Genomic DNA, 15,948 nt, shown 5'->3' with positions numbered 1-15,948 from the left:
GTAGCCTCGCAGCACTTTAATTACGTAAACATGTGTATTTACAGAGACGCCCCATACATTATTGATATACAAAATGTCATTAAGTCAGATATGAAAACAAATCAAAACGATGAAAATTGATATGAAGTGTACATTATTGAAAATACCCGACATAATTTTACAAGTATCATTGACATTTCTGCAGTGAATCGGATTCTAAAATAAGTCAAAAGTACTTTCATTGCTATACAATAGGCTTATGCTGGCATTGCTGCAATAGAATCCATGATTGTACAATGCTCACTGGAGCGCGAAAACGAGGGAACTCCCTCGGTTTTAACAACTGTTGTGTTTGGGGAGGTGTACAAAGAGAGAGAAAGGTGACTCTTTTTTAAGTAAATATAGCCTAGGCTACATGTATACTTGCGGCTCAGTACATTCAAAACGTTCTTTCAAAACAATCAGACGTCCCCGACTTGACTAGTACAAAATCGTCTTTTAGTAATTCGCGCCATACAAGAATGAACTGTGTAAACAGTGAGCAAATGTCTGCTTGTTTGAAGTGATCCAGTTATATTGGCAAATAAAACAACTATCGTCTCAGTTCAAAGTACCCGAAAAGGGATCGCGTTTGCTTGCAGGGGAGTGGGACGTGTCTGCGTGGTCGTCTGCTTGCGAAATTTAGTGGCGTTTACGAAGGCGGGAAACAAGTAGCCGTGCATTGAGATTGTATCTGTGATCGAGTTGATGTTGCTGTTGTCTGCGTGATCCGACCAAGCTTTTCTCTCAGGACTTAATCATAAGAGGGAAGGTGACCAGTACTCTTATCAGCAATGGCTAACTTAGGTAAGAACTTTTGATTCGCCATATCGCAAGATACGGTCTGCAAACTAGCCACAGTACTGCGCGCCGTTTATAGAGCGTACAACTATGGTGTATAACCAGAGAATGTGCCGTGTATCTCTCTCTCTCTCTCTCTCTCTCTCTCTCTCTCTTTCTTTCTCCTTCTACGTGCAAGCCTTTTGACTAACAATAAACCTTGAAGGTTTACTTTTCGCATTTTCCATTCATATCCACCTTGCCCATTCATAGGTTTTGTTACCGTCACGTCACGCTTTGTGTTTCATACGAAGTAAAGCCATACACACTCCGTGGGCGAGTTAGGGCCTCTAGAGAATTAGTATGTCGCTTCTTGTACATGATACAACGTACAAGAAACACTGCCGCAGTGTACTGTATGAGATCAATTTTCTTGATTTATAAATAAGAAGGCGAATGTATAGACCAATCAACCTGAACGCAAACTTTCATATTTCATCTTTATTTCAAAACTATATGTTTTGATAGCAAGTTCTTTTGAAAACATTTTAAACATTCTATTAAACATAGTCTACGAGACAAAAACAAAATACAAGTACAGAAGTTTAAAATTGAATACTACCGAAAATGAAGTTGTTTTTATTATGAACAACTTCGTTTGAAGACAAACGTTATTTCGGTTGTTTTATATGATGTCATAATGCGAAGATGCCCAATTCAGCCGATTGCATTTTGTTTCCAATAAAGACAATTATTGAATTGAAATGTGAATTTTACCCAGATGGAATATTGATATTGCTACAGTAATCATTATTTGGTTTAATAGTACCATAGGCCTTCTGTCATTTCATAATGCACCCTGTCTGACACGTATGACCTAGTTATTAGATGTTGTCCCTTATTTTGGTACATCGATAAAATAGACCCACTGTTTTGTACATTATTATTGGGACGATTGTAAAGTCATGGGACCCAACTCCAAAGGATATTAAATATACTCCACACACTGTCTCCTTATTTCTCGTACATTTACGTTATTTTTGGTCAACAATATATCCCACTTCGAGGATCAGGACTAAGAACAGAACAGATTCCGATTACCCGTCTTATGAGCAGCATACAGTTGCCATTAAATAGTTTAAAAAAGTGATAGTCCCAGAGTTTGTTGAATTTAGATGTGCAAGCAGTCCACTTTATTCCGTTAACCAGTTAATGCACAAATAACAAATATTACCATTACAGTTTCCTTTGACTATAATGAAAGACGATTATGATCTTAACGTGGAGTAAAGCGAAATATCCTCCAACTCTCTCTCTCTCTCTCTCTCTCTCTCGCTCTCTCTCTCTTTTTCTCTCTCTCTCTCGCCCTCTTAACCGCTCTTTCCCCCTTTATCTCTTTCTCTTTCCATTTTCCCTTTTTTCCCATGCCATAAAGAGCATTATGTCTCGCCCAAGGGTAAGTCAGAAAAGGAATGATTTTCGATCAATAACTTTGTTGTGAGCTACATGTATAAGAGCGGTATACTATCAGAAGAAAAAGCTGAATTGCGTTACCCAAGAAGCCATTGTGTTTTGTTGAAAGGAAGACATACCCACAGTTAAAGACATGTTCAGGATATTGAATTTAAAGTTCTTTTATCACATCCAAAAGGAAAAATTTACCTGTAACAATTCGCGTCTGGGGAAGATGTCTGAACTCTAGACATCGAAACTCTACAGCAGGTGCATTTTGTTTTTGGTATGATACAATAACTTTAAAATCATCCATCCTGATGAAACCCTTTTATAATATTTAAGATACTTTTGTGTATAATGTACAGTTGCAATCATGACATTGCATGAAGGGGTTATCCATGTACTACTCCAACCGAATATGCAACCGAAATTTGAAACAATTAATCCCCAACATGTATCAGCTATTAAACTCAAAATCATTCCGTGTTCACATCGTCGTGAGTGATTTTTTTTTTAAAGTTTTTTTTTGTATTTTTTTTAATTGTTTGTTTTTGTGTGTTTTTAAATAAGAAGATGGTTGGAAAGAAACTAATATCGAATTAAATGAAAAGTATAACAAAATCATCAAATCTTATAGGCCTAATAGCAATTTACATTGGGAATGTTGTATTGAGAATGAGATTACTATGATGCGATAGCTCTCGCACGTATGCTGTGAATGTAAAGAGACGAAGTAGATAATCAATTATTGAGATATTCAAAATGCCTTATCTTCGGGTACAAAGTACATACCTTTCTGGAAACAAAATCTGAATAGTGACGTGTTATTTGTAGTTAGGAGTATGTACAAGGACGATGAATTTAAAGCAGGTACTCCAAAAGACCAAATTGCAAACATGATAATGGCCCATATCGCTCACAACATTGGGCTCTCATTCACGAATTTGAGATATGAACCTTGACCCTAGCCTTTGTAGAATGACGCCCAATAAGTAAGGATTGTATCCGATTCGTTCCGTAAGGACATCGATTTGTTTACCTAAGTAGCAATACAACAGGCTAAATGCATTTTAAAGGGGTTATATTGTGACAGAGAAAATGTAGGTTGGCCTACATTATAGGGTAGAAGCCTAGCATCAGTAGAAGAGCATTGGCATAGGTTAGCTCTAATTCAGAGCTTGACTCGAAAACAAATATATACAAATTACAAACAGAGATGATCGAGACACCCTCCACCCCCCCCCCACACACCCAGCCCTCGAAACATATATGTAAAGTACTAATTAAGTTCCATTTTAATTTCTGATAAGTAACAAGAGTAATATTTACTTGAGTTGGCACAATTTGAATAACAGATATTGATCAGAAATATTCATCACGTGGAGGTTACATGGTCTAGTGGATATTTGATTTGATTTGATTTGATTTTATTTTATTTTCTTCTGCATTCATGTAATCATACAGTTTTTCGATAACAATAATGATATAAAGTACAATAAGTTTTTTTCTGACAATGAATCATAAATAAGCAAATACATATATATATATATATATATATATATATATATATATATATATATATATATAAATTGTTATTACGAAATGATAAACTGTCATAAATACTAAATTTCCTCAAACATTATAAAACATTATACAATTATTTGCGGAAGAAGCACTGTCATTGTAAGCAGATTGCTTGATAATACGACAGCCCCAGACAAAACTCATGAAATATATTAACACATTTATTAAGCAGAACAGATAGGTAATTGAAAATACAAATTTTAATGATGTCACTGGACTGTAGATCACATGGTTCGTGTTTCAAGTCCCGCCGTGGCACTATCATTCTTTGAAAAGACATTAAATCTATATGTGCCATACTCGACCCAGGTTAGGTAATGGGTACCTGCATGGCAAGAATCAGTCCCTTGAAATGCCAGAGCGCCATAATTCAAAGCATGGTGAGGATGGGGTAATTTTGGAGCGCCAGGAATATCAAGTCTGACAGACATGAGTGCTAAAATAAGAACCCTCTTTTATCATAATCTTTCGCAATAGGTACGCTGGTTATGCCACTGTATTTGTAATGGATGTCGATAGTAAAGTGGATGAAATTCCATCTATATTTTCGCGCCTAACCTCAAGAGCGTGTTCTTTGGATGTTGATTGGGCCTGGTATCAAGTGAAACATAGCTGTAGCCTGGAGGATATTTATACCAAGGTTTTTGATTGAAGTCAATGCAATTTAGATCCCCTTTCAAAGGCCGCCCATGTTATCAAGGATTTTGGGGTGCCTGGGATTTTCCTTCTTTTGTTGACATGAACTAAAGGGAAGAAATATTTCTTAAGTTGAAAATAGTCAAGGCATGTTCCATGTTTATATTGGAGGAACATCGTTATACTCAGGGGCGTATCGAGAAATTGGCATAACATTTCTACCAACGCTATTGCATCAAATTAAAGGATACCTCACACTACAGAATAAATGTAGATATGCTGAAAAATAAGAAATTAAGATTTATATATATATATATATATATATCAAGCTTTTCTTCCGGGTAACCCTTCTTGAACCCCAGTATATCTTTCACAATACCAGTGCTCAATGAAGACACTCCAAAAAGCATGAACATTATTTACTGAAAATGTCTTGAGTCGAATTACAGGTAATATTTACAAGCCTATTCACTGCTATTTTAGCATGCACAAATTGAGTCAAATTAATCAAGTGAGAGGCTGACATCTAAATATTGTTAAATGGAACGGCATGAAATGTAAAGGCTAGTTGGGATCTCAAATTACGTTTATCTTCAAATTTCTTGATTTCCGTCTGCAAATCGACGGATAATGATATCATTTCGACTAATTGAGGCAACATAATTATCAGCGAATTCACGCTCAAATTCGTGCAGCTCCCTCATCACCAAGATACTTTAAAGCCCAAGTCCACTCCAAAAATAACTTGCTTTCAATAGAACCCGAAAAATCAGACAAACCAGTCAAAAAAAGTTTTAGCAAAATCGGATAACTAATAACAAAGTTATACATTTTTAATGACATGAAATAAATTGAAAATCACTACACAAATTGGCAACTCACTCATGAATCTGTGACGTATGGTCCTCACTATCCACTAATTATTTTCTTTATATTGATAATATAAATTTCCTATTTTCACCCTAAGAATCTTATTTCTTCACACCAGCATCCAAGTTAGATTGTTAGTAATTTGTTTGTGTGGATGCACAAATAAAGAGTAATTTTTGTCCAGTTAAATCATGAAAAATTGAATTTTGATAAACTATTTATATCAAAATCAATAATTATGAAATACAATATTCAGAAAAAAGTATAAATTCTTTAAAATTCATAAAAGTTTTTGGGAAATGTCATGCACGCAATATGCTATAAATCATATAACCTGGGCTAAGGCATGGGGAAATCAAGTTTTGGGGGATAAAAAGGGAAATTAATGGGATTTAACGATATAAAGCTATTGATAAGTTGTGAGGACATGACGTCACAAACTGATAACCATCTTGGCAAATTGTGCTGTGATTCTCATTGTTCCATAGTTTTACATACTTTTTCAAAAATTCTTATTCTTATTAGTGATCCGATTTCGCTCAAACTTTTTTTGAATGGTTTGTCTGATTTTTCTGCTTTTATTGAAAGTAAGTTATTTTTGGAGTGGACTTGTCCTTTAACTAGCTATAAGTGTGTTTGCTGTTATGTTTCCGATGTGAATTTTACATTCCAAACTATTCCTTTTAAACAAATGAATTTACCCAACTCAGCTCATAGACAACCCGTTGTTGCATTTTATCAGAATCCACACAACCAAAATGCACTAAGCTTAAAGCATGCAATGTTGCATTTGTTTCTATTTGTAGATGTAAACCGTAATACCAAGCTGTGATAAATAGACGCTTTAAAGGTACGATGTCCCATTTGCAGGTCCAAAAAGGAAAAGGTTAAAGTTCAACGGTATTTGAAAGACAATACTAATTTAGAACTTTCCTCAAATCTAAAGGGCTTGAAAATGGCTTTTAGTAGGGAAAAACGACCATTAGCTGTCAAATCGACTTAGGCGATTGCTTCTTCTTCTTCTTGATTTGAATTTGTTTGGCAATCAGTCACAGTTGACTGTTTTTGCCACACACTATTTTATGAATTATTTATATGTACAATTTCATGTCATAAATAACTATTTTTAGGATTCTTTCTCTTTCTATCCCCTTTCATTCCGCTTATTTTCTTTTTAGACCCTAGACTATATATTTTTTTTTAGAGAAAATTCAATAAATTAATAAATTTGGAAAGAGATGGCCAAGCCTAGCAAGTTGTACGTACTTGTGTTTACGCGCACTTATGTGCGCGTTCACATACCACCTCTGTATGCACATGTGTACTTCGAACTCACTTAAGTAATAGTCTGCTCTTCAGACTCTGTTATCGAATGGTCGTACGTTTTATGCTGCGCTATGATTAAATCACAGTTTAATGATGGCCATTACAAGAAGTGGGTAATTAATGTAGACAAATACTTATGCACCTGTTACAGCTCATTTTATGTATGTTTTTTTTCTTCTCTTTGCCTCTTCCATGATGATTCATTTATTTTTTTCACTATATTTACTTGATAAACATATTTACAAACATATACAAAACACAAACAATATTTATCAAGGGTGAACAATGGAACATTTGCTGGAAATGACAACATATCAATTAATTTCTTCACTTCTTTGACATTGGATTGTTTCATTTTGTTTGACATTTAATGGTTATGTATGTTTTGTATGTTATTACCAAAGAAAAAAAAATGTCAGTCAGTCACTCAATAGTGTCTGACAGTGAAGTCTAGAAGGTGAACGGGTTTCCTTGCATTATTTGAATACTATAGGACACTGCTAGTGCTAATGTTTAAATTTCACAGATAGGACATGTATAAAACATGACATATTCATAATTCCTGCAAAGTTCTACAGAATTTGATGTTGGCTGCAAAAGGAACATTGTATCTTTAAACGGACAGTCTTGACATTAATCTACATTCTACCTCCTTGCTATTTGCAGACTATGATATTTAAACGGATCTCTATATTCATAGCAGCAGTCTGTATACTAGACCACCGCAAAATCCACGTAATTGGATAGCGCTGGCTGGGGGTCGGCGACCAATAGAAATACAACAATGCTTTATTTGAGAAAAATCCTGTACCATAATATTGGAAAAACACGAACCTGACAAGAACGAAATACACACATCATCGGGTGTGGGATATCTTACACCTGTACAAATATGAGATTAACCGAATGTCGATCGTCAGGTAAACATGCATATTTTCACACATGTCAGTTACATGTAGGTCGTCGTGCGATTTTGTTGCCTTGTAATTGCCAACTCAGATTACATATTTGAATACTTATAATTAAAATATTACAGCTCTTTTAAGGCTTGTTAAAACCTTACACTCCTGTAATTCCCAAGCACTATTTTTCATGATCACCTATCACTGTTTTTCGCATGCAATTCGCAAAACTACCAATTCATTAGTGATACCAGGCATAAGCAATATTTCAATTAATCTATACGTAAGCCAAGGTACTTGAAACTTGAACATTGGATGTTTGATCGTCTTTTCATAGTAGGACTGTGTGATTTAGCCGAACCCTGTGTCAATACGGATTTGTGTGCAAATGAAACGAAACCAGTTCAGCTCACAATGGGAGCACAAATATTCCTCTTTTGTCATCGTAGAATTAATATGCAGAAAGATCACCCTATACATATCACACGGTTAAGTGCCTTATAATGATAGCGCTGCTTAGAATACCATATTTTGTTTTCCCAAAGATGAACGGCTTTGCAATTAAGAAGGTTCAATACTATACAAAAAAAAAAATTAACAGCCCACTAAATTACTTTTAGCGCACAATTGATGTGCGGTGAAGTGACAATGATTTTGCAATCGTTGTTGAATAAATCCAATTTAATATCAGATTTGCGGTTTTCTTCACAATATTTGTGTGACAAAATGATGATCGTAGTATTTTACATATTATAATGGCACAAATCTTTTGATCATGTATTTATATCATCAAATTTATTATTATTTCATCAAACTGTTGGTATTCTCCGCTAGCTTTCAGATGCATTCATTTACAGATAGCATCATGAAACTATAATTCCTCCCCCTGCATGCGAGTCCGGCAGGATGTCAGCTCTGGAGAAAAATAAAATCATATCGGTTTATCAGACTTTCGCTTATCAAGTCCCCTCCCTCCCTCCCTCATTTTTGTGACAATATCATGGACCCACCTCTTTATAAACGGCCGATATAGGATGAAAATGTCTGTAGAGCAGGCACGTAGCCAGAGTTTGGTGTTTGGGGGGGGGGGGGCACATACATGTAATCGATCGAGGTAAAAAAAAAGGGGCCTAAAAAAGTTCAACCGATCTTGGATTTTTTTTTTTGGGGGGGGGGGGGGCACTTGCCCCTCCCCCCCCCCCCCCCTGTGGCTACGTGTCTGCTGTAGAGTATAACATCATCTTATTTCAACGACTTTGCAGGAATGAGTCCTTTTAAGCATCTTATTTGGGGAGCCCTTATCTATGTGTGGACGCAAATTCCATTGGTATTTATAATCCCCCCAGAAGATACGTAATAAATATCAAGGTATAAACTAGTTTTTTGTTACATGCTAAACTACTGCTGTACGATATTTGATCCTGCCTCATTTTCCTGTACTAACTAAATGCTTAACTGCAACCCTAGACCCAACACTCTACCTAACCCGAACCCTAACGCTAAACCTAACCTAAAACCCAATTACAACCCTAACCTCAACCATATTACGTTGTTAAGCCTGGATATATCGTCGGATCACTTAATACAACGCTTATGGTGTAGATTATGTCAGTCGCATCATCAACGTATACACCATCAATGTAAACCCCACACCGACACCATGTACCAGGCCGAACAAAATTACAACACCCCTGATAGTGAAGTAGCGTCGATCGGTTTGGAGTGGATGAGTGTGAATGAAGTATATTTTATGGCTGTTGGAAATACTATGGTAATATCAAGAACTGTCGCTTTTAATATAGGCGGTCTATTCTTCTGTGTTTCCCGAGGCGGGAACCTTTAATGTTCGGTTTAATACAGTAGTTTCGTGGTTGTTAGAGACAGCTGAATGCTAAATACTTACTCAAAAATACAATATACATGTACCTAGCTCAACATAAAATATACCTAGGTCAAAAAACCAATATACCTAGGTCGGCATTTTCGTCTGTTAGAACCCTCGTGCCATGTTGCAGGTGTGAATTAATCCGATTATCATGTTGCTTTCTTAAACTCAATTCATTGTGTTGAAAATATTTCGGCATGAGTCAGAGTCCTCTTTCACAATAAATCATATCCGGTAATATAATATTTTGATTAGGAGTCATCCTTGCGTTATAAGCAGTTTCCAAAGTAACATTGCCAGTACACGAATCGAAAGAACTTTAATTAAAAAGGACGTAATACTACTTAGACCCCCCCCCCCCGCATAGTCCAAATAATTAAAATGTCCTGTATGACCCCTCCCCCCCCCCCCCCCCCACATATACACAATTAATGGTAAGAATATTCACGCTCTTTGTATCCATAAATCATTTAATTGTATAATTACTCCCTGGCTAAATTAGTATTTTATTCTCTGTTTGGTAGATGATTTTCAGCAGGCTATATTAGACGCCCATAACAAGTTACGGTCCGAGAGAGGCGTCCCTGCTTTAGCCTGGGCCACTGACATCGCCACCACCGCCTCCAACTGGGCGCAGAATATATCAGAGAAGGGCTTCCTGCAAAACAGTGACAACCAAGGTGAGAAAGGATCATAAGGATAATAATAATGATAATGATAATGATGATAATGATACCAATGATACTAATGATGATGATAATAGTGATGATAATAATACCTATAATGATGATGATAATAACTATGTTTTTTTAATTTTTATAATGGTACTGATAATGTTAATGATAATTATAAATATAAGAAGAATGATTATAATGATAATAATAATAATAATAATAGTAATGATAATGATAATGATGATACAAATGACAATTAACGACAATGATACTGATGATGATAATAATGATAATAATTCACCTTGTTTACCCAGGGTATTAATACTGTCCTCACTGGAGGGAGGGAGGGTGGGGGGGGGCGGGCTGCAATCTTACTGCTCCCTCGGCTTAAGCTGAGGAAAGATGATGTGCAATAAAGCATTCAGGGAATTTCTTCCTACCGGGTACCCAATTACTACACCCGGGTAAAGGGTGGCAAATACAGATTAACCAATTACTACACCCGGGTAAAGGGTGGCAAATACAGATTAATGTATTTCCAAAGGACAGCGAAAGGGTAGCGTAAGTCTAGTCCACTGACTGGACTGTTTCCGTCCAACCAGCTAAGAAGATGACACAACTTTAACGCCAAAATGTCTTGTCCTTTGCGCGCTGTGTGGGGCGTTAGGCAAGGGGGAAAATGATGATAAAAGAAAAAAAATATGTGAAGGGCAAGACTTACTTAAGTGAAGGGGGGTCGGTTGTATCATTTTCTTTTCAAATTGGCCCCTCCTCTTTCTTTCCATCTTATTCACTCCAATTTTTTGTCATGTATTTCTCTTCTTATTTATCACTTTTCCTCCTCCTCGTCGTCTTCTTCTTCTTATTCCTACTCTTCTACTTTTTCTTCTTCTTTTTCTTCTTCTTTTTCTTCTTCTTCTTCTTCTTCTTCTTCTTCTTCTTCTTCTTCTTCTTCTTCTTCTTCTTCTTCTTGTTCTTCTCCTTCTTCTTCTTCTTCTTCTTCTTCTTCTTCTTCTTCTTCTTCTTCTTCCCGGTCTTCTTTTTCTCCTTATTGTTGTTCTTCTTCTCCTTATTGTTGTTCTTCTTCTTCTTCTTACCCCATTCGACCGTGAAGGCAGAGCATCATTACTAATTTATGGTATCATTTATTTGACAAATCGTATCATCAGGAAACAATAGAGTTTATTAGAAAATAAATGGCATTCCATGTAACAGTGCTAGGTCGGAATACATCGTGAAAAGATAGAGGGTCCGTTTTCCTTGCTTTTATATAGTTCCTATCTTCTTTTATTTGAAAAAAAAAAAAAATTATATATTTTTTTTCTGTTCGTATTCTTTTTCTAAATTAGGGCTTGTTTGGATTTCTCGCCTTCTAACATATTTGTTTATATACATGTATATGTGTGTGTTTTATTTAACTTTGTATGTAAATCATGTTAATCTATAACGTATGTTTCTTTGAAAAATTGTGATTGCTTTTTATATGCACGGCCATGCTGAAGAACAGCCATTGGCTGAAGTATGCCACCGTGCTAAAATAAAATAAACAAAACAAACAAACAATCATCTTTTCTTTTGTTCTCTATGTGTAACACAGTTTTAGGAGAGAATATCCTTATGACGACAGAAGACTTGGATGGAGACCATGTCGTATTGAAATGGCTACAAGAAGAGAACAATTATGACTATGATAATCAGAAATGGCAAAAAGGTACAGTATTCATATCTCCCTGGTAAGATCTGTATTTTTGTATTTACAAAAATTTTAATGATTTTTTTTCTTCTTTGTTTCTTTAATTTTTTTAATTGTTTTACTTGTTTACTTATTTATGTATGTATTTATTTATTAACTTTACTCATTCATTTGTTTACTTATTACTTATTTAATCCACTCAGCGTTGTAAGCGTCTGCAAAATGGCGCCTGGCTGGAATGCTCCCCAGGGAGTGGAATGTACGAAAGAAATATAGTTATCCACCTAACAAAAATCGATTATATAGATTGCATCAGTAGGTCTATATATCAACCCAGAACATTATTATTCTTTTTACTGTTGTTATTGTGATTACTTCAGGTACAAGTCGGTTTACGCAGATGATCTGGAAAGCGAGCACCGAGTTCGGCGTCGCCAAGGTCCCACTACGGAACAAAGACGGGTTCGTGATCGTGGCGAACTACCGACCTCGTGGAAACGGTAACAGACCGGGCGAGTACCAGAAGAACGTCCCGTCGAGAAGCGATGATACCGTCTAGCGGTAGCAGTTGGCTGGTCTTTTTAGCTGTTTTTTTTAGATCATAGTTATAACAAGATCGCAACCACTTTCGAAAACTCAACCTAAGATAATTCCAATCGCCTTGTTCGTCACCTATTGGAATATACGAAGATGACAATGACGTATTACGTAATCTGAACATGATTTGAACAATAATAGGAAATAGAAATCACCCTTGGGTTGATTTTTTAATAGTTGCGGTCCTGTTTTCTTTTATTTTTTGCGCAGAGTTTTAGAAGAGTAAAGAAGAAAGTTTTAATATAAATTTATTTAAGGTTGCTAACACAGTACTCTAGATGTATGGTTCATCAAAATCCTTGACAATCAATCCGTTGGCAATTCCGATACCATATTGCAGTATATTGCTTACAGAACTTCACTTTGGATGATGTTCTTATGGTACATTGTAAAGTTCGCATATTTTAAAAGATGAAGGACAGTCCAAGGCTGTCGAAATTGTCGAGGGTTCTTTTTTATTTTTGGTGAAAAGTTTTTGCGATCGATCATATCAAAGTGTTTCAATTTAGCTAGTTGTAACACTTTACTCTATCATAGGTATCAAAAGCATACAGAAAGATAGGGGAAATAAAGCATGGGCCCAGTCATTGAGAGGGGAGGGTGGGGGTGGAGGTCTTGGTGTCATGGGGGCTCTGGTTTTATGAGGCGAATTACATACGAAAGAACAAGGCCCTCTGAGTTGTGAGAGCGTGTAATGGCTGCAAATCTCCGTTGCCTTGCCCTCTCCCTCTCATTATCTCTGAATCCTTTTTCGCCGTTAGATTAGAGGGCCTACACCTGTATGGCGAGGAGCATTTCTAGATAAAATGCCTTACTCAACGACATGCCTTGCTGGTGTTCGGACCCACGACCTTGCATTTTCAGTCTAGTGATTAAACCATTCGACTACTGGCGATCTATAGAAATGGCTGCAACAGTGTAGATATATAAACAGCATTGAGTCTTCATCGAAATAAAACTGCTTTATTATTTGTGCTACTTAATTATTTATCGTAACTCCCAGCCTAGATTGAGTAAAAAGTTGGTATAATTGTTCTAAATTTTCATAACGTCTTTTGAGGTTTAAAAAAAAAAAATTAACCAAAGTATATGATTTCGACGTTTGGATATTAATCAGCTCTTACTATATTAAAAGATCACCTCGAAAACTGAACGATAAAAAAAAAGTATTTTACCCTTTATATAATATTGATGCAATTCCGTTTTTACGATGAGGATATTCATAACTTTTAAGATTCGTATGTATATAATGCTTTTGTTTTTTAATTGTACTTAAATGTCCTATGACCAGAATGATAATTGCCTGTAAGATATAGATTCGCTCTCTGTTCGCTCTTGACGACAAAGATAAAGGTTACAGAAGATAGTTTAGGCTTTACAAATTTACATTGACTTCTCTCGTTAAAAATATCTTGTATCCTATAGGACAATGCCCTGTCAATAGTTTACATTCCCTATGCTCACCGTTTACTGTGCAGATAAAGATAAATGTATAGGCTAGATATTTTTTAATGACATGACCTTGTCTAGTTCTAGAAGTTGTAATGATTATCTTGAATATCCAGATAATAAGTATCTTATATTTATCATTATTTACTACAGATCGGAAGCAAATGTCTTTCTAAAATCTCCTGAAATGTCTTCCATTATCTCTATATTTCTGTTCATTGTGATGTGCTTTCTTAGTAATGTTCATTTTGTATATATAGAAATATAAAATAAAATATCCTTTTCTCTCTTTCTGACATTTTCTTTCTAGACTCTTACTTTACGAATGTCGACAGCGTATCCCATATATCCAGCACTGTTTATTTGAAGCATTATTTACCTGTTATTAACTCGTACAAAGACTGACAAATAGTATTCTTCTTCAGATATAAAAGAAGGAAAATGGAGAGAGCTCTTGAGAGATTGTGTAAAAGAGACCTCTGGAAAGTGAGAGAGAAAGATAGATAGAGAGAGAGAGAGAGAGAGAGATTCATATCAATGGGAAAGAGAAGAGAGGGAGTACACAGGTGAAAAGATAAATACTGCTGCTGCTACAACTACTATAATAATACAAGTAGTAATAATAGTAACATCAAAACTGTGAGAGGAGAGAGAGAGGTGTAGACCGGAGGTGTGTGTGTTTGGTGGGGGGGGGGGGGGACAGAGAAACAGATATACATACATAAAGACAGGCATACATAATATATTCATACAGGAAATGAGATGAGAGGTGACATTAAATTTCGGAGAGACATAGTAAAATAGAACACAGGGACATACGTGACAGCGAAGCGATGAAAAGGAGAGGTCCAAAGTCGAGCTGAGAAGGAACCGACAGCGAGAGAGAGAGGGAGAGAGAGAGAAAATAAGAAAAGATAAAATGCATTTATGAGAGATAAGAGAGAGCGAAAACAAAAATACATGTAGGTTTTCATTTTTTCCACATAATTCACAGAATATAACTTTGATGCTTAAAAAAAAAGTGGATTGAGATGGCTAATGAGCAGGTAGCCTACGTTTTTTAAGTTTTGAATAATTCTTTTTTTTAATAAATTGAAATCGATATTCTGTACAAACGTTCTCTAAAATATTGTAATGATTGACGACAGGGCCCACCACCACTACCCCCCCCCCCCCAAAAAAAAAAGAGGAGCGGGAGAATGTGCAGTAAAGAGGATTAATGCCTTACCAAAGCGCATCGAATTGGTTTTGAACCCTGGACTTCCCGATTACGAGACCATTGCTCTACCACTGAGCCATCACATCTCACTATGAATTTTGCCCATCAAATATTAGATTTTCCTTAGTTTTAATCAATTATTTCCAAAATACATATACATGTACATCAATGGATCAGCAAAGATGACAGTAGTAGCCGAAATCAACTTTTTAAATCAATGGAAACTCGGTCTTAAAAATATATATATCGGATCAAATGATTGAAATTTTAATGAAAAAATGACAACGCATACACGTGATTATGCTTTATGTATGTCATTGGTCAATTATTTATTCATTCAGGGTGGCCCATTCAACATCAGTTGGTCTCCCAGTCCACTGCGAGTAAAAACAATTATACAATCAAATCAATCGCAATTCAAAAAATAAACAAGTCAGAAAAAGAAACGTATAAACAATTAAAATCAAAAGTTAAGTTACAGTTTTCTTGGAAATATGAACATAGAAAATGTTTAAATGTAAGGATGAGTCGAGTGGTTTTGTTGTTCTTAATTCAAGTGGTAAATTATTCCATAATAAAGGACCGTCGGAGCAAAAAGAATGCTTTCGATACTGAGTAATGCATTTAGGGATTACGAGATCACGTCTGAGAGATTGTGTTGTATTCTTGTTATGAACTTTACTTATTTTATGAAAGAAATTGGAATAATGATCAGCTGATGAACCGTGAATGCATTAATAGATAAACACATATCGACAATATTTGACATCGTCATCAAAGGGCATCCATTCCAATTGTAAAGACATTTCTTTTCAGGTGTATAATTATATATTACAATTAAAAATGATTCTTGCCGCTAT

General features: G+C 35.7%; 1 protein-coding gene across 1 annotated transcript; it reads left to right on the top strand.

Annotated features, from left to right (window-relative positions):
* Window positions 1-345: 345 nt before the first annotated feature.
* Window positions 346-14,165, top strand: LOC100893059 (protein PRY1). Its single transcript, XM_030997513.1, has 4 exons — window positions 346-825; window positions 9,981-10,136; window positions 11,728-11,841; window positions 12,204-14,165. Exons 1-4 carry the CDS (start codon window positions 813-815, stop codon window positions 12,380-12,382), a joined length of 462 nt encoding a protein of 153 aa, XP_030853373.1. The 5' UTR covers window positions 346-812; the 3' UTR covers window positions 12,383-14,165.
* Window positions 14,166-15,948: the final 1,783 nt, after the last annotated feature.

Source organism: Strongylocentrotus purpuratus, unplaced genomic scaffold, assembly GCF_000002235.5.
Source record: "Strongylocentrotus purpuratus isolate Spur 01 unplaced genomic scaffold, Spur_5.0 spur5_scaffold_4, whole genome shotgun sequence".
Taxonomy (NCBI): Eukaryota; Metazoa; Echinodermata; class Echinoidea; order Camarodonta; family Strongylocentrotidae; genus Strongylocentrotus; species Strongylocentrotus purpuratus.
Note: the sequence above shows the minus strand (reverse complement) of the source record. Positions and strands in the feature narration are given on the sequence as shown.

What these genes read in the sequence shown, in the direction of transcription:
- LOC100893059 (XM_030997513.1), top strand. An exon ending in GCAAAACAGTGACAACCAAG is followed by an intron (nt 10,137 to 11,727) that starts GTGAGAAAGGAT and finishes TGTGTAACACAG; the next exon opens with TTTTAGGAGAGAATATCCTT. An exon ending in TAATCAGAAATGGCAAAAAG is followed by an intron (nt 11,842 to 12,203) that starts GTACAGTATTCA and finishes TGATTACTTCAG; the next exon opens with GTACAAGTCGGTTTACGCAG.